The 18090-nt window shown below is 41.1% G+C and overlaps 1 protein-coding gene across 2 annotated transcripts; it reads right to left on the bottom strand.

Annotated features, from left to right (window-relative positions):
* Positions 1-1264: 1264 nt before the first annotated feature.
* On the bottom strand, positions 1265-18033 carry LOC109486166. 2 transcript variants are annotated; one of them, XM_019789872.1, is made up of 7 exons: positions 17754-18033; positions 13430-13519; positions 11589-11740; positions 10031-10150; positions 8328-8471; positions 5949-6055; positions 1265-2065 (listed from the first exon to the last, which is right to left on the bottom strand). In XM_019789872.1, the coding sequence occupies exons 2-7, from the start codon at positions 13515-13517 to the stop codon at positions 1975-1977; spliced, it is 702 nt and encodes a 233-aa protein (XP_019645431.1). In that variant the 5' UTR covers positions 13518-13519; positions 17754-18033; the 3' UTR covers positions 1265-1974. The 2 variants fall into 2 exon arrangements, with proteins under 2 accessions (XP_019645431.1, XP_019645432.1); XM_019789873.1 differs by lacking the exon at positions 8328-8471 and having other exon boundaries at positions 17754-18024.
* Between the last annotated feature and the right edge of the window lie 57 nt (positions 18034-18090).

Below are 18090 nucleotides of genomic sequence, written 5' to 3'. Positions count from 1 at the left end.
TTGCTTTGGATGCCTTTAATACATGTAGTTAAATAAGGCCATGTTGATTTGATTATATGGATGACATCCGTGCGCGCATAAATTTTCGGCCGTTTCCAAAAAAAAAAGTTTTCAACCATACTGTAAATCGTACCAACGGTTGCTAAATGAGCAAATATTTGCAAAGTTGCAAAAAAATATTTAAAAACGATACCAATGCCGTAGAATGCCAAAATCAAACAAAAAAGACTAAACTGTAAAGAAACGAATTTGAAGAGTAGATAATTCGCCAAACTATACTCATTTCTTCAACCATCATGACCACGTAGATTTAATAATAAACGCAACTTTTTTTGCAAAACTTTTTTTTATTCGCACGCGCGCATCAGTTTTGGGGTTCCCAGACGATGTCATCCATATAATTAAATCGACGTGGCCTAATCCCTACCCGTGATATCCCTACGTCAAAGCCGGCCCCCCAAGGCGCATTACTCACCCCAGAGTTCGGCTCTTTTAATTTTCCGGTCCGCTGTGCCGCTCGTGGCACCTCTGACTGCTGCCTGTGTGGAAACCAATCATCCCCGACGTCACGGCAGCTGGTAGCCTGGTATGCAGTCTACCGTGGTGGGGGCGGGTTTTCTTCGGGGCTGTTGAAGCTCTTCCCCGCAGGACTCAGCTCGGTTCCCCGGTAGGTTTTTGACGACGGGAGATTGATTAGGCAGCTGTCTGGATACGTGTGGAGTAAACAGGAATTTCTCTGTCTAACTGTAGAATCATTACCTTCGCCAAGAAGGTTATATTTTCAGAGGAGTTCGTGTGTGTGTGTGTGTGTGTGTGTGTGTGTGTGTGTGTGTGTGTGTGTGTGTGTGTGTGTGTGTGTGTGTGTGTGTGTGTGTGTGTGTGTGTGTGTGTGTGTGTGTGTGTCTGTGTGTGTGTCTGTGTGTGTGTGTTTGTAAACACGCACTTGAGAAGGCCTTGATGGATTGTCCTGATACTTGGTAGGTGGGTAGGTCTTGATGAGACCTCAAAATGATTAGCTATATAGATTTTGGGCCACCTGGCGGCTTGTCATGGTACCGCAGCAGAACGTCCGGTTTTGATATCTCATGATCCAGACATGCTAGGGTCACGAATTTGTACTTACTACTAGTGGTTCTTCTTTTCATTGAGCCTCGAGGGATTTTTATTCCAGTGTAAAACCTGTTCAGGACCACAGAAATAACATGCTGTGAACGAGGGTGTGTTTTAATTTATTGGAGCACTGAATACGACGAAGGCAATGGTGTGTGTGTTATAGAACATCTTTATTACGTACGGGTTTTCTATGGCAGGAAATAAATGTTTACGACTTTGGCCACATACGATGGACATTTGTGAAGTGCCCGGTCATGTACTACACACTACAAACAGATGTACACAAACAGGTATTGCGTTCAACGCAAGAATGGATTCGAACTCTAACGATCTGCCACCCCAACATTTGCTTGCAGTATGTTTTTCCCTTATTACAATGAGGAGTATTTCGATATTACAACAATGTCATCATCATTCCCAATAAATATCAACAATGGTGCATCATCACCTTATCAGTTCACATTTATACTATTGTATTGCCAAAGAATACAGCATGAACATAAAGACAGCATCGACGCTGTAATGGTTCAAATTACTTGTATGTTCGTTTTAGAGTCAAAACAGTGATTTTGATAATTTGATAATACATATACATACATTTACATACATATAGTTTCTATAAATATACATTCGTATACAGGAAGGCATGTCACAGTAGGTTTCGCAAAAGCCATGTCCCACAATTGAATTATACAGTTATTAACTATTTTCGACTGGAGTAAGTAGATGCGATGCTATGCATGGACGTTGTGTCGTGCATTGGAGTGTAGTACCAACAGAGCCCGCTAGGTGGCAGAGGGAAATGGTGGGGTATTGCCTATCCAGGTCCCTGTGTGTTCTCGCCGTTCTGGTCACCTGGTACTAGTGGCTGATCTTCTTCTGGTTGACACATTTTGTGACGCGGCTGTAGGTACACTTGTTCTCAGGGACGCACACACTTGCCTCCCAAAGCCTACAAACATATGAACAACAGGCATAGAAATAAGTAACATGTATGGACGTTGATCACATGCCATTACCAGTGAAATAGCCCCCTGCTATGTATAGTCTCTACCCGACTAACTACGCTGGCTATAGGGACAAGAAATGAAAGTTTATTGTATAATAGTATACTGCATATGTGACATCTAAGTGTCACAGTAGTACTTTTCTTTAGAAATAAAACATGATTAGTTTTCGCTGACATTCTAGTCATTCTACTTATCTTATTCTATATGGTGCACCCAGAAAACGTTTTGTGCACCCCATTTTTTTAGGTTGGATGCACCAGTGCAACTATTCCCAACAAGTTATCACCAAAAAAAAGCAACTCCCTAGGGAATACACTTGTGGATTTTTAAAGAATATTTTCAACTCACTCACAGTGCTATACCAACGGTTCCGCCCCTGGGGCGTTACCAAAAATGAATTTGCGAGCCCTGCTTATTGCATGCACCGTATGAGCCTGCGTAAAGACTACGGATGACCTAAATTTTCCCCAATGACTCTTCCATTCCTTGGACATTTAGAATTCTTCACGACAGTGAATCAGTGAGGAACGTCCCACATCACAATTGTCGTAACCCCAATTTTTGAAGGTAATTGATTAATAAAACGCACGCCTAATTAAGTATTAATTAACAGATGACCTATCCACAACAACAGAAGATGGAATCAGAGCAGAACCAAGCTTTTATTCCGGTGAGAAGTCGGTTTGATAACCAAGGTGAATATTCAAGCAGATGTAGGCTCCGGTTCAGTGTTTTATGCCTATGGACTTGGGTTCAGTACCGCTAGCCTGCTGTCCAGTCTATCGTGGTTGCAAGTTTTCTTCGGGGCTGCATGAGCTCTTCCCCGCCAGACTTAGCTAGGATCCCCGGTAGGTTTTACACGAATGAACCCCTGACGTGCGGTCTGTTGCATGAGCTGGTCGGGGGGAAAACTATTAGAGCCCCGAAGACAGCCTGCCCCAACCACGATAGTTTGGATACCAGGCTAAGTACCCGCCTACATTGGAGCCATATGAGTATTTGGAGTTTCAATAAGAAGAAATTGTCCGCAGGGACTGTAAATACGCACAATACACTCAAGAGGTAGACAGTTTGAGACAACGACTCGTTGATTTTGCCCATACTATCGATTGTGATGTTCAGTAGGCCGGACTATCGACGTTTGCTGTCCAAGGAAATAACGGATTACAGTTTTATGGCTGTTTCGGGACCACATTTGCGGGTCTTTCGGCTGTAATTGAGATCGATCCGACCGTTGGAAGACTGGCGATGTCTTCTCAGTAGAACAAAGGATGTTCTTGTTTCCAGTCAGCCCATAACATCTCTCACTGACCACTACGATGTCATAAAATTCACCAAACTGTTGGACTAAGGATTAAGTGCATGACTGTGCGGCAGTAAGACTGGGATTAAACGCGCACGGTTCTGCGATGACAAGTTAAGTATGATCATTCAAAGGCATTAAGTACGCGGTTTTAGGCTGTTGGCTAATTAGGGCAAGGTTCCTAGGAACCGGTGCAATGGATAGAGTGCTCGCCTTGCATTTGTGAGTTTGATCCCCAGCTTTGTATTTTCTGGTTTTCTAAAGCTAAGGTCACTTTTCCAAACTGGAGTCCCGTCCGGGCTGTTTTTAAGAACGAAAAATTAACAATTCACATCAAGAATGTACAGAAATAGTGCCCATGATTGTTATTAAGAACTTTTCTGTTTTGTTGTCTTTTATATCGTATTTTTCGTTCCCAAAAGCTGCCCGGTCGGGCCCCGTGTGGGAATTGTGACATAGGCATTAAGAGCAAGTGTAATAAATGTCAAAGGAACTTGCTGAGAAATAGAACAAATGATCAGATGGACATGGTCAGCCTCCCCTTGCCCTCCCATTGATGACTCATGGTCCTAGCCTCCTTCGCAGACTTCTGAGGCGGCGGCGTTAATTTTTTGTCGGGGAGGACCGGAGTTATGCCGCGGAGGGGCGGTTTTGCCGCCGAGGGACTTTCCCAGGGAGAAACGGTTTCGGTGGTAAAGTCCCTCGGCGGCAAAACCGTCCCTCCGCGGCATAACTCGCGTTGCTCCCCGAAAAAATTAACGGCGCTACCTCAGAAGTCTGCGAAGGAGGCTACGGATGACTCTAGCCTCTACCAGGCTTCGGGAGGCGGCTGGGAAGAGTAGAAATCGTCCAAATAGAGATATTACATGCCAGGAGAGAGGCCTGGTAGAGGCTAAGATGACTCATGGTCTGAGGATATGTCCGTCTTTCTCTCCACCGGGATCAGCTGGACCCATCGACGCAAGGACGTTCTCCCATCCCCCGCACAATAGTCAACTATCGACCGGGATTAACAAACACCTACATAAACCTGCACGAGCTGAATATAAGGAGGCGGAAATCGAAAAGGGAATGGCGAAAAAATGGTCTTGGGTTTCAGCAAGGGTCGTCTGCTTACGGCGTGCTGACGCCGAGATCAATGGCGGCTTTCTTTGCTGTAATTACCAGGATAGGCCGCGTGTCCTTGGTAGGAGAATACTCGGAGTCAAAAGCGTTTTACAAATGCGCTACGCTGAAATCATCAGTGCTTGATGGAAAGGAGAGTGAGGCCACAGCAAGTAGTTTTTATGGATGACGTCAGCGCGCGTATTCGTTTTCGCCTGATTTTGAAAAAAAAAAGACAAGAAATTTTGTTGCCCTCTGACAGTGGTCAACATGCCGAAAATGGGCAAAGATGTCTGTTGCCATGAACGTGGATGGCAGATAAATATGAAGAGAGGAGACAAAATTTAAAACAAGACTCTGATTTATTGTTTTGTATTTTACCTTTATGCAGTGATGCATTTCATTCCTTTTATATGTGATGCTTACTGAATCAAAACCACATTTACAATGTCAATGATTGAAAACTTTTATTTTTCAGTCACAAATGGATGTTGTAATATTTGGCAGTAAACTAAGCACAATATAGGTAACATTTCTTGTTTAACAAGGTTTATAATGTCACAATTTGAAAATGTAGGAATCTTGATTTTTTGTGGCCCGCCTTGTTTTTTCACCCTAGCCTATCGCACTAGATTTGGAGTCTGCGGAGGATGTCATCCATAAAATTTACCTGCTGTAGCCTAAAGGAAATGGGTTGAAGCGCCAATGAGAGTGAGAAAGTGCTCCAAATGTATGGTATTACTCGGGAAAAGTTTTAAAGCCTGGAAAAAATCTCCAGGGAACCTAAATGAAGGTGCCGTAAAGTGCGTTACTTTTGTGCATGGAGATATAATTTTCATGGCGCAGTGTGGGGGTTTTTAGAAACGTTTTCTATATATATATATAGCGAAGGTTATCAATGTGTTATGAAAGTGCAGGGTTTAAAATACTGGGTGTACCTTAGTGCTCCCAAATTTAGAGCTGTTTGCTCAATTTTCTTCTGTGAGTGCACCGGTGCACCCAAATATTCTCGAAGGTTTACGTATGTTAAGATATTTAGTAGTACGCAGTTTATTCTAACATCTAAGTGTCAGAAAAATAACGAAATCATCGTTGTAGTACTTTTCTTTAGAAATGAAACATAATTAAATAAAACACATTTTTGCTGACATTCTACGTATTTTATTTATACATTTTAGATATAATGTATTGTATTTTATATATAATATTTCATAACATTATATTTTGATTATATATCATTTATATTTTACATGGTGCACCCAAAAATGTTTTTGTGCTCCCATTTTTTCGGTTGGGTTACACCAGTGCACCTATTCCCAAAATGAATTTCGAGCCCTGAACTTGGTGTTAAGTTAATATGTACAAGTAGATGCCATACTTTGTACCCTGTACAATTGTGCAATAAAGAAATGACTTACAGCCAGCTGAGCTCGCACTTCCCGCTGCAGCAGTTACACTCGCAGTAGCCGCAGTGAGAGAAGTCAGCAACGCACTTCGGCGGGGGTGGCGGCGGTGGAGGCTGGGGCTTCAACGGGGAGAAAACAGGCACAACACAGAAAGTAATCTAAAATCATTCCGCACAAAGACATCCTCAAGATGATGTACAAGACTGCCGGCAACGTAACGAAGACCAAGAAACAAGACTGATAGCAGAGATCAAGACGTTGGATAAGGGTTGTAGGTTTAGTTGTGATTGCATGGAAAGTCTTTTGGCGAAGTCAGCTCAATCAGTGCAAGAAACATAACAATGAATTTGCAGGATGCTGACATAAGAATTCTCAATTCTATTTTCAAGCGTCTTTTGGAACTGGATGAGTAGTCCAGTGTCGAAAGTTGTCCGTATTCACAAGGGTCCTCTCTGTTATACATTTGGGTGATGCATCTTCATTATCCTAACCTCAGAGATGTGATAATTTACGTTAAATGATGCGTTTTAAATTTGTCCAACTACCGGTGAACTAAACGATCTCAATCTGTCAACATCTACAGAATCGACGTATTAGACAATACCATGTAGTCGTTTGTGAGTACATTGACACACAATCAGAATGTAACCATGTGTGGTTTAGAAAACAAAAACATCATTCGTTCATTCATTCATGGTTATGTTGTTTCTTACTCTTCGTCGTGTTACTCAGTGATGTACAGTACAAGACAAACAGAAGCAGCCAACAAACAAACTCCAAAGACACGTACTTACAAACATGAACATTACATCCCTACCAGACCGTACTAGTGACGAAATATATGTGTTGTGGTGAGACTTATAAACGAATGATTTGTTCATTTGGAAAAGTAGTAAAATATATTTTGGGTTTGATATTCCTTCGACACATTTTTTAAATCTTCCAAGACTTTAATTTTCTATTACTCTCCAAGCAGAGGTTTGGGTTTTGACTTATTTGGCGTGTTTTTAGTTTTTTTTTATCGTGCTTTCTTTTTGCAAGTTTTTTTACGCCAACCAGTGTAAAAAAACAGTGCAAAAAAGAAAGCACGATAAAAAAAAACTAAAAACACGCCAAAAATAACCCAAAACCTCTGTTTGGAGAGCAACTTTCCATATGGATTGTACAGTTGTGTCTTGTTTTCGACAAAGGCGCCTTTTTTCGAGGCCTTTGCGCCTGTTTTCTAAAACCAGAATATTGTGAGTTAGAGGCTAATTTGAAACTTTGAACACCAAACAACATTTCACCACATTCAGGTCTGGTGATAGCAAAATAAAGATACGGCAGGAGACGCAGGACTGGGCCGCTAGTGCAGTAAAGCTGTGACGATGCAAGCTCGAGCTCAGCCACGGAAAAAGCCATGCGGGGAGCAACAAAACAGCAAAAACCGTCACACTGTTTTCACTCGGACATTCCTGGGTCAGCAAGGCTTTCTTTTGGGTTAGGACTTTCTTAAATAACAGACCTTAGTTATACGGATGGACGAAGTAAACCTTCTACATCGATGACGGTTAGACATCCAGGTAATAAGATACGCCCCCCCAAAAAACAGTTTCTCAAGCAACTGGATATGATTTTGGAAACGGTCAGACGTTTCAGGTAGCATCCAGTACCTTTCGTCAGTGACACTAGAGAGTTGTACAAATTTAACCTTTCTTATTCTTCAAATCTTCGAATTCTAGAACCAGAAAATCCATCTTTAAAATCACTGGTATTTGCCGAACCTCCCAGCCGAGTACAATTTTACATGTATGTCTTGAAACGCGGTACGAAATGTTTATGAATTCGGTTGAGCATATGGGGAACGTGGTTAGGCAGGAAAAAGAACAAGCAAGCTCTCGTTCCTTCAAAAGATAGTAATATTTCTGGCAGGATAGGAGGAAGCCCAGGAATAAAACAATGTGATTAATATAATTAAACAAAAACGTGAACAGTAAAGTGCGATGTGCTGGTTAGATAAATAAGCGGGTGCAGTATTCACGAGTTTCCCATCCCCAGAATGCATTGCGAAAACAGGGGTCTAAACCTCATTTGCATAGGACAGAAAGGCATCGGAATGATCCTGTTGACGTTAAACAGCTTGTTTTTCAGTGTGTTTTGAGGTGTTGGGGCATTTTATGCTCAACGTTATCTATTTGTTGTCAGATTCGACCCATAGTAATTTAATTAATGTTGAGCATAAAATGTCCCAACACCTCAAAACACACTGAAAAACAAGCGCTTTAGCGTCAACAGGATCATTCCGATACCTTCCTGTCCTATACAAATGAGGTTTAGACCCCTGTTCAATGCATTCTGGGGATGGGAAACTCGTGAATAGAAGAGCGGGGAGCAACAAAAGTTTTGTCTTACAGCGACTGTGGTAACCATATTCACCAGCCAGTCCGTCATTTCAACGCACTTCCCCGCTAAGAAGCTCTTCTCCGAACATTCCTCTATGACGCCATCATACGTCTTTGGATCAAACTGTTTGTTAGCTGCTCCTGAATCAACGTACTACGTGTAGAAACAAATAAAGAACGGCTCAGTTTTTCTTCCTTAGAACTTATGTGCGGGGAAAGAAAAACAAACAAGATTGTTCATCATGAAAAAAATCATTTGTCTTGGTAGTAATCATAGTAAAATGTTGAAATTTATTCCAACACAAGAATTACACAGAGATCAATTTTGCAACGACCACTGTCGCCTTCATCAGGACAATTAATGACCAATCACTTCAAAACGTATTTTCGCTAGGTCACGTGTCTGTAACCGTAACTCTCGCGAGACTACGTTGTGAAGTGATTGGTCATTAATTATCCTGATGAAAGCGACTGTGGTCGTTGAAAATTTTATCTCTGTGTAATCTTTGTGTTGGATTAAAGTTCAACATTTTACTAAGATTGATTGGTAACTAAATTCTCTACTAATCCAACTGACAAAGACTGGCTCACGAATTATCGGCCTGGGAACTTTATATGGATTCCCAACGATGACTACAAAAGTGCGGGGATGTTTAATTTACGTGCACAATGTGACAGACCATCTTTCTTCGCTTAAATCGGGAGCATGAATCGAACTGTGCATAACATCAGTTTAACAGGAACAAAAGGAAGAAAGCACTTAATTATGTACGATATATGAGCATGATTGATAAGTAGGTATATTGGGTATTCAGCACAAATATGATATTTTGCGATATGGCGCTTCATGTAGAACTTCGTGTGGCAGACTGCGGTATAAACAGTTATGTAAGTAAATTGAATTTTTTGTTGGCACTTGTAATGTAAGACTATGTATTCATAGCGCTTCAAAGGCGAGACTTTCTTATCACCACTTCTGTGTCAGAATGATTGTTACTGCAGTTTGTGAAGCGTTTTTTTTCCATTTCAAAGAGAAGCTAGTACTCTGCCAACTGATCTTGTCACCTCTACTGGGAGAAGGTGTAAATTTTGGAATTTCAAAGGGTTGGAGAAAGAATATAAGCAAGGCAAGGGTTCGAGAGGAGAGGACAAACATGGTTGTTAGTGCAGGGTTGAGTGTGTACCTACATGCTACTGACTGAATTGATCATGAAAATCACCAAGTATGAGGCATATTTCATCAGGTATGTGCCCATTGGCATGTTTAAAGACCTTGTTATATACCCAATTTTGGATCGAAATGAAAACGCAATCCTTCTTGAATTTCATGAACACATGGCAAACTGTTTTGATACGCTCACAAGTTAAAAAAACGCTACTTCTATTGCCGGAGAGACAAATATATTTAAAGGTGAACGTTATGATGTATTCCTGAATGGGATTGGTTTGGTTTTCCTTTCCTTCTCATTTTCACCTGAGCGAAGTGAGGAAACAAGGGCACAAGGTTGGTGACATCGCAGGATTCGAACCCGGGACCCCTTGGTTCTGAGTCGAATGCTCTGTCGTTATGCCACACGACCCCACAAAGATATCGCGAAGCTCGAATGTTTGAGTGAAAATGATAAGAATGCCCATTTGGATGTTTATAGAGTGAAAATGATAAGAATGCCCATGTGTGCATTGCTAATGATCTATGTTATAAACATGACGTACCGGGCTGATGGCGTTAGTCATGTACGCCGCCTGTGAGGACTGCTGAGGGAAGGATGACTGCTGGGAGTTGGAGTAGGGCGACTGCTGCTGAGAGTAGGACGACGGAGACTGGTAGGAATTCTGAAAAAAAAAAGAAATTAATTATTCTGATGAAGGCGACAATAATCGTTGAAAATTTCATCCTTGTGTACCCTTTGTGTTGGAATGAATTAATCATAGTTAAGCATCGTACAGAGATTAAATATCTTGAGATATGGTAAAAGAAAACACGCAAGAACCAACTCTTGACAGAGACGGGGGGCGACATAAACTGTTTGATCCACTACTCATTGAGTCACGTGTTCTATTTGCACAACGCCCTAGAAGCGGCCCTGGATTGCACCTCATTTAACCAAGACTGGTATTTTTTTCAGTTTCCAAAATGAAAAAGTTCAAGGTAGATTACTCATCCAGGACCCAACTGGTGCCATACACCCCAAACATTTTACTTTGATGAATGAAATGGCCATTAGCGTCCAAGTCTTCCTGTAAACGACATTCAGTCCGACAGGAAATTGCCCACTTATGATGTGAGCCCACCCTCGTGGTGCCGTGTACAGTAATTACATTAATCAATCAATACAGGACTGAGACGGGCCGACAGTCTCCGTGGTAGCAAAGCGGTGATTCGACCCCGAGTGATCCCCCTTTAATTAACGTTCCGCCGGCAATGATCTTGAACTCTATATCAGATAATGACAGCGGCCTCGCAAGGTGATCTAACACACGGTTAGGAAAATTAGAGTTTGAAAGGGTCGACGGGGAAAATAAATTGGGATCTCTCGGGTTGAGCCCCGCGGCAGCGAGGTGGGAGACAGGCTGTGATTGGCTGTAATTTGGCAGGTGCACGCGCTGAGCACGTGATCGTTAGCAGGTGCACGCGTTTAGCACGTGATCGTTAGGGAGGTAACGCCTAGAAAAAATGTTATGTTTCCTGTATCTTTTCTACCAAAACATACCTGCAGCTCAACGAATACAGACATCATCAACAAATACGAATGATCGATTACGAGCAAATTATACTCGGTGAAATACATGGTTTATTTTTATAGGCTTCTGTGATGTTTTGCAGTCCTTATATAAATAGCAGTAATAAAAATTGATTTTGCTTTATTTATAGAGCAGCCATGAAATAAATCTTTTACTGCATTGTTGAATCTAACACCTCGGTCTAACGCACCTGCTTCGAAAACAGTTATGTGGCCTTATGGCTAATAGATAGCCTCTATCAGCCTTCAGAGGCGGCTGAAAAGAGTAGGAACTGGTCAAATTGACAGATAACATACCAGGGGAGTTGGTCCATTAAAGGAGACCAGTTTGCCGACCATGGAGGTATTCTTTCTCAAATGATACCTACATGGGGTGACATTACTTCAATAACTGGAGAAATCCTTTTTTGTTGCTTGGTTTGCTGCCAATTATTTTGGGCAAACACTGCTATAGTTTTCGCCCATTCTAGGCGCCAAGGTCAGCTTTTTTTTAAAAGCACTTGTTTAAATAGTTTAAGAAGTCCGGCTACCTTGACTGTTCTCTGGAAGCCGTCCGACTGAGCCCGGGCCACTTTAGCCATGCAGAAGTCCATGGCCATCTTGACGGAGCTGATATGTGGGATGACCTTGTGAAGTCCGAGCGTCAGCATGCACTTATTCACCTCATCCTGGATCTCTGGCGCTGGGGAGGGAAGGGGTATTGCTAATTACTGGAGAAAATGATAACAGGACAGTCTGATAGGAACTTGGACTTGAATACGGTGCGATAATATTCGTCGTCGTATGATTTTCAAGCCGAAGAATTTTCAAGCAGGTTGTCACAGAACTGACCGCCCTAGGAGCCAACAATATTTTGGTTAGGCCACACCAAGTAATTTTTTTATGGATGCCGTCCTCTGGAGACTCTAATTCTAATGCGAGAGCGCGAAAAAAAAAGGACCGAAAAACACAAGATGCCCGGATTTGAAATATACTAAGGGACGACAAATGTTAGAACACAAATTGAATGAGAGAACACAGTGTAACATCTAAACAACAATTTCACAGCACGAACTCTTACCCCAAAATGTTTATACGGAAGTTATAGGCACCTAGTTTATATTGCTGATTTGGTACCGTCCTTTGCGAGTTGTTTTAGCAAGTGGTAAACCAACATATACTACTTTGCTTGTACTGCTTTTCTGACCTTGTCCTCGTAATGTGAATTGTGTATTATTAATGTTTCGGATGGCATTGACCACTTATTTATTACTTATTGCCTGTGTGCATTATCTGTTTGTGAAGTAAATCGTTAAGTAACGGTACGGCAACTTTTACATTTCGAGAACAAACTTCTGTGGCGCCAACTGGGTGCGTTAGGGATATGTCAATTCGTAAAATGATCTCATACTTTATGAACCATATAGCAGGAAAATGCGATTCAAGTATTACAAATAGGTGTCAGTTTTCGACAGGAAGCCCACGGCTTGATGCGTAAATACAAAGGGATGATGAATTTGCAATATGCATACCTTACCCCGCTCCAATAAGTTATAATATAAAATGCGTGCGTGTGAAAACAAGATTACGGAAATATCTCCGATAAGCCAACCAGACGGTGTAATATATGCCCAGAGGTGATAGCTTCTAACCGCTCCTGGTGGATATGAAATTACAATTTTCCTTATCTACAAAATTAAGACGAATTTTAGACTGTCAAAACGAGAAGCCATTGTTTGTAAAGCTTACTGCTCTTAATCGTATTAGCTTTGAGATCACAGAGCATAAACACAGATTGATACATATACAAAAAGGTTCACTAAGACCACAGCAAGTAAATTTTTACTCTCCAAGCAGAGGTTTTGGTGTTGGGTTACTTTTAGCGTGTTTGTAGGCTTTTTTTATCGGGGCTTCTTTTTTGCTCTGTAATTTTTCAGTGAAAAAAAAGGAACCCCGATAAACGCCTTAAAACACGCAAAACAAAAACAAAAAATCGGCTTGAAGAGTAGTAAATTTCATGGATGACATCCAAAATTAATGCAATAGGGTGAAAAAAATAAGGCGGGCAAAAAAAAATTCCTACATTTTTAAATTTCAATGGGAACATCATATATAAAAGAAATGTAATATATCACTGCATCAAAGTACAATACAAAACAAATTGGAGTATTGTTTTGTCTCCACTCTATATATTTATCTGTCATCCACGTTCCGGCATGGCAACAGACATCTTTGCCCATTTTCGGCATGTTGACCACTACCAGAGAGCAATAAAATTTCTTGTTTTCTTTTTTTTCAAAATCAGACGGCGCGCTGATGTCATCCATAAAAATTGTTTGCTGTGGCCTAAGTATGTAAGTGTAAAACTGGTCCGAACTGGTGCGGTACTTACGTGGAGCGCTGCAGTCAGCTGACGGTACCAGTATGACAGCAACAGCCGTCAGCACCAAGGACAGCACCTGTCCGCCTGTACTCCACATGTCTGCGGACAGACACATAACAACACAACGGTTAGAGGGCGATTACAACTGCATGCCTAAGGCTAATCTGCAGTACAAAAACAAATCCTTGTCCAGTACTGGTGCAGCTCTTTGGAATGCTCTCCAATCTACTTTGAAAACAGCACCTTCCGTCGCCTCGTTTAAGCGTTTGTATAACCAGGAAATTCTGGCCACAGAGTAACCGTTACTTTTGTTTTGTAACATTGATATGCAAATTCCTATTATATTCTTTATTTATTTCATTTGTTATATATATAAATGATGGAGACTACAACAATCTAGTCAAACTGTAGCCTGTACCAGGTTTTGGAAAGCGGCTGGAAAGAGTAGAAATTGGCCAAATAGAGAGATAACATGCCAGGGAAGTTGGCCCGCTCAAGAGTACAGTTTGCCGCTCCCGAAAGCACTAGAGAGAATATGCATAAAGAGGCTCTCAAAATCCATTCAAAAATAATATATGGGGAGTGCAGATTGAACATAAAGTACGAGGGATGAATATCAAAATATGCTAAAATATGGCGCATGAAATGGCAGTAGTCAAGTAATAAGGGATTCTCGTTAAAATGTGTTATTTGGGTTAATAGGAATTTTATTAAGTAGACTGCACTAATAATTTTGTACTCAAAGTACAAGGCACAAACCAAAAGGCACTTAAAGTAACGTGTTTTATGCGGAACAATTAAAAGCACTTCCACACGCCTCCCCCATCGGGCCTCTCTTGAAATCTGCATTTAACAGTGTGAGCTCCATATTCATCAAAGTACAAGGACAGAGAATAGTCAGAGGTGAGATAGAGGGATATACTAGTATCTAATGCTTAGGTCACATTTCCAAACCGGGGCCCGGCCGGGCTGTCATTTGGAACGAAAAATATGGTATAAAAGACAAAAAAGCACAGAAAGGTTGAAAAATATCAACAATGGAACTATTTACGTATATTCTTAATGAAAATTGTTGATGTTTCGTTAATCGAAACAGCCCGGCCGGGCCCCGGCATGGAAATGTGACCCCAGCATTACAAAACTAATCACAGACTTGTATCAGGTTAACACAGTCTACAGAAGGTTTCCACCATCCCACATCTAATGCTAATAGAAGAAAAAGAAATCTCAAGACTAAATTTGACCATGGAGCAAAAAAACAGGTTTTTTACCTCCATGATCTGACAAACGTCACCGTACGACTCAAGTATCAAAAAGCTTCTTTCCTCTAACAGCCTGCCTTTCAAAATTTCCCACTCCAGATTGCACAAACACTTAGGTATGCGTAACCTTGGCTTGACAACCTCTCGAATTAATAGAGCAGATCTCGGCCTAGGACGCTCCAAGGTCTAGAGACTCTTAAATATAATGGGAGGGTAAAATTTGTGTGTGTGTGTGTTTAATTTTTATTCCACGGTACTATCCCACATTAGCACATTTGAATCAGTATTTCATACCTTAGGCATTTAAAACTGCAGAAACAAGCCCCAAGATAAAGTCCTTTATTTTCAGGGTGGTACCCTAAAATCAATCCAAGTTCTTCCAGTAACCATTTTCCGTCAGAATTTTGGACATTTTATCTCTATTTTTGTCGATATACATTGGGACAGTGTTCATTATTTCAACTCAGTATGTAGATAAGTGAATAGAATATTGACTTTGAAAAATCTGGTTTCCAAGCCCTAAGAATTATACACTGGATGCCCTTAAAAATGGCAGAAAAAAACACGTGCTTAGACTGCTTTGAGGCTAGTTGTAAATACGGCCTTCCTCATTTCACGGTGGGAAGTCTACATTTTCCACCTCATTACTACAATTGATTAACTCGCACATAGGCGAAGTAAACGATGAGATGCATGGCGTCATGCAATAACATTGAAGAAAGGACAGACAGGACCACCTTCAAACAACATGCATTATGAAATATTCACTTGAATGTTCTGCTTCTGGGTTTGTCGACTAAAATTTGCAGTAAAAATGGAGAAAATAACAGTCAAACATGCTATGTTTACTTGACACACAAACATCGTACATTACCAGAAAATTTATACTTCTTTATTCAGAAAACAGTAATGAATACAAATGAAAGGGCACAAAGTGACTGCGAACTCAAGTTAGGCACAATTTGTCTTCTCGCAGTCACTTTTACAATGAAAAATAAAGGTATTTTGCAAAACCTTTGAACAAAGTGTGGATTCATAAGAGACCTAGCTAGAAGCGTGAATCAAAACTCCCATCCCAGAAGGAAAGAAAGCAAAACAGGACACATATAGCTAAACGCGTTTTGTTTCTGTTATGTAGTTCTGTGTGGCTAACATAATTTTACAGTTGATGTCATAGGAGCAGAGCAAACCAGAAAATATTCTGAAAACACCTGTTTTCCTTAAAATCTGAAGCGCTGACTTGATCTTTTTTTATTAGTATTAGCTATCTTCTACTGGACTTCAGCCTATATTATAGGGTAGAAGTACAGGGTTAAATTTTGAATAATGAAAATACCGAAAGCCGAGAAGAATTAGGTTACTCCTGTGGTATTTGGAATAGGAGCAATCTATAAATATATTAGCCTATCAGAAAGTCGATGATGGCTTATTCAATCTACAGTAATGTTTATATATGGTAATTCCATAGAATACTGGGATTATTTGATTTTGGGCTCTCTCTACTAATGGTCCAAATGTTATCCTGGTACAATAGTGCCTGAGATGAGGTGTATGAGAACGCAGGCTGTGGTCACCACCTGGCCTCCATAGCATGCCCTACCTGCGACCGCATTTAATGAATGAAGACCTTTATTGTATATTTTGCCCCACTGGGCTAAGGTCACATGTTAACAAAGTATATAAATGTAAATATAAACGTCTAGAATACACATGTATTTTCGACTTCCTCTTGGTAATCGCATAAATGTAGTTGGCTGTATGTTTAGTTAGAGCTGGTTTATCGAAGACTTTAATTAAGGAACATAAATTTCTCTATACCATTCAAATGCTTAAAATGGGAAAATTTACGGAACACATAATAGAAAAGAATGTTTCTTTCGCTATCATTATTTAACATTCCCTATTTTGGCCTGTTACTGTTTTTTTCATTGCTACCATGTTATCAGAACATCTGCGAATGTTGCCCGTAGCTAGAGCCTGAGTGGAGGCTAGTCAAACCCAGCTACTTGAGATGCAAATGGTCATCTCCCTCTTAGTAATAAAGTCTTTGTCCGACTGAAAGGCGTGTAATGAAAACTGTCTGGTATGTATATCGGGAATGAAATGGTCTTTTAACGCAGCCAGACACTGCTTAACATAGACCGGGGATTCGTCTTACTATCTAGGGCAGGTAAAGCCAACGCCTACTATAGGATAGACTCCATAGCATTGCAAAAACTGGGGGTTTGGGGGGTCTTCAGGGTCTTTGAGAGCTTTCATGTGCTATTTTCTGATTGCGTATAGACAACCGGCCTGGTTGAATTTCCTCCGTTTTTTTAACTGGGATAATCAGAAAACAGCCGAAGACCACCAAACCCCCAGTTCTATAAGCCTGCTACGGAGGCTATACTATAGAAGGAATGGTTGCTTTGTAGCTCACTACTTGTAACTTATGTCGGCAATTTTCATCCAAAACATTACATCCAAAAAGTTGGATGTAATGTTGAAGAGAGTGAAAAATTATGGATGAAGTGTAAATTTTCATGCTGAAATTAATTGTCACCGAGAACTAGAAAAAGCAAAATCGTTTGAAGGATATTGCATGTATGACATCGTGGTTATCTCCGATGCACACATTTTCAAGCTCACGGCTTTTCGTATGAAGGAAAGGAACAAACTAAAAAAAAGAAGTACGAAAATGTTTCTGTCCGTCAGACGAATTTTATGGCCATGCATAGCGGTTTGCTTCCAGATTTTATGCGACTGTCTTGACCTGTCGTTTGGCATATATGGGGCGACATTTAAAAAAAAGCCAACTGTGCTTCAACCCCCACCCCCCACCCCAATTGTACACACATTGTTTCACTCTACACAACAAAAGGAAGGAACATACAAAAGATTCTACATTATCGAAAGAAATTAAGTCTCCTCACCTTATAATTGCCACCCGTCGTTTTACAGACATGATGCGACATTTTAAAAAGCATTGCTTCAAAATCCACAATTGCACAAACCTTATTTTCACTCTACACCATGAAAGCAAGAAACATACGAAAGATTCTAAATTATCCAGGAAAATTGAGTCTCCTCACCTTATAATTGCCGAGAAGACGCGCAGTCCCGTTACAGTCCCACCGTCCTGTGAGAGAAAGCAGCCCGGTGTGGTGTTGTTCAGGTCCCGCTGCCAGATGGCACCTCCCCTGCGCGCCGGACGCGTGACGTGACGTGGGCGGATTGGATCCTCTCCAGCGCCTGCCCGAACACTTATTTGATGCGGTGTGCAGGCGATAGCTCCCCACCAATCACGCAAGTCGATACCTAAAGCAAAGAGAGCCGCGCCCAAGCCTGGAAAATCCTGATTCATTTTAGTTATTTCCTGCTGCGTGGGCTCCGCGTGTGGTTATCGTCCAGTTTCAACCAGATACTGCA

This window comes from Branchiostoma belcheri, unplaced genomic scaffold (genome assembly GCF_001625305.1).
Source record: "Branchiostoma belcheri isolate BF01 breed outbred unplaced genomic scaffold, Haploidv18h27 scaffold8, whole genome shotgun sequence".
Taxonomy (NCBI): domain Eukaryota; kingdom Metazoa; phylum Chordata; class Leptocardii; order Amphioxiformes; family Branchiostomatidae; genus Branchiostoma; species Branchiostoma belcheri.
The sequence above is the reverse complement of the archived record's forward strand: the minus strand, read 5'-3'. Positions and strand labels throughout refer to the sequence as shown.

Bases quoted from the DNA above. Each gene is read 5' to 3' on its own strand.
- LOC109486166 (XM_019789872.1), bottom strand. From the start codon at position 13,517: ATGTGGAGTACAGGCGGACAGGTGCTGTCCTTGGTGCTGACGGCTGTT. The intron at 10,151-11,588 runs GTAGCCGGACTT...TTTTTTTTTCAG, and splicing joins GCTTCCAGAGAACAGTCAAG to AATTCCTACCAGTCTCCGTC. The intron at 8,472-10,030 runs GTACGTCATGTT...TTCTACACGTAG, and splicing joins TGACTAACGCCATCAGCCCG to TACGTTGATTCAGGAGCAGC.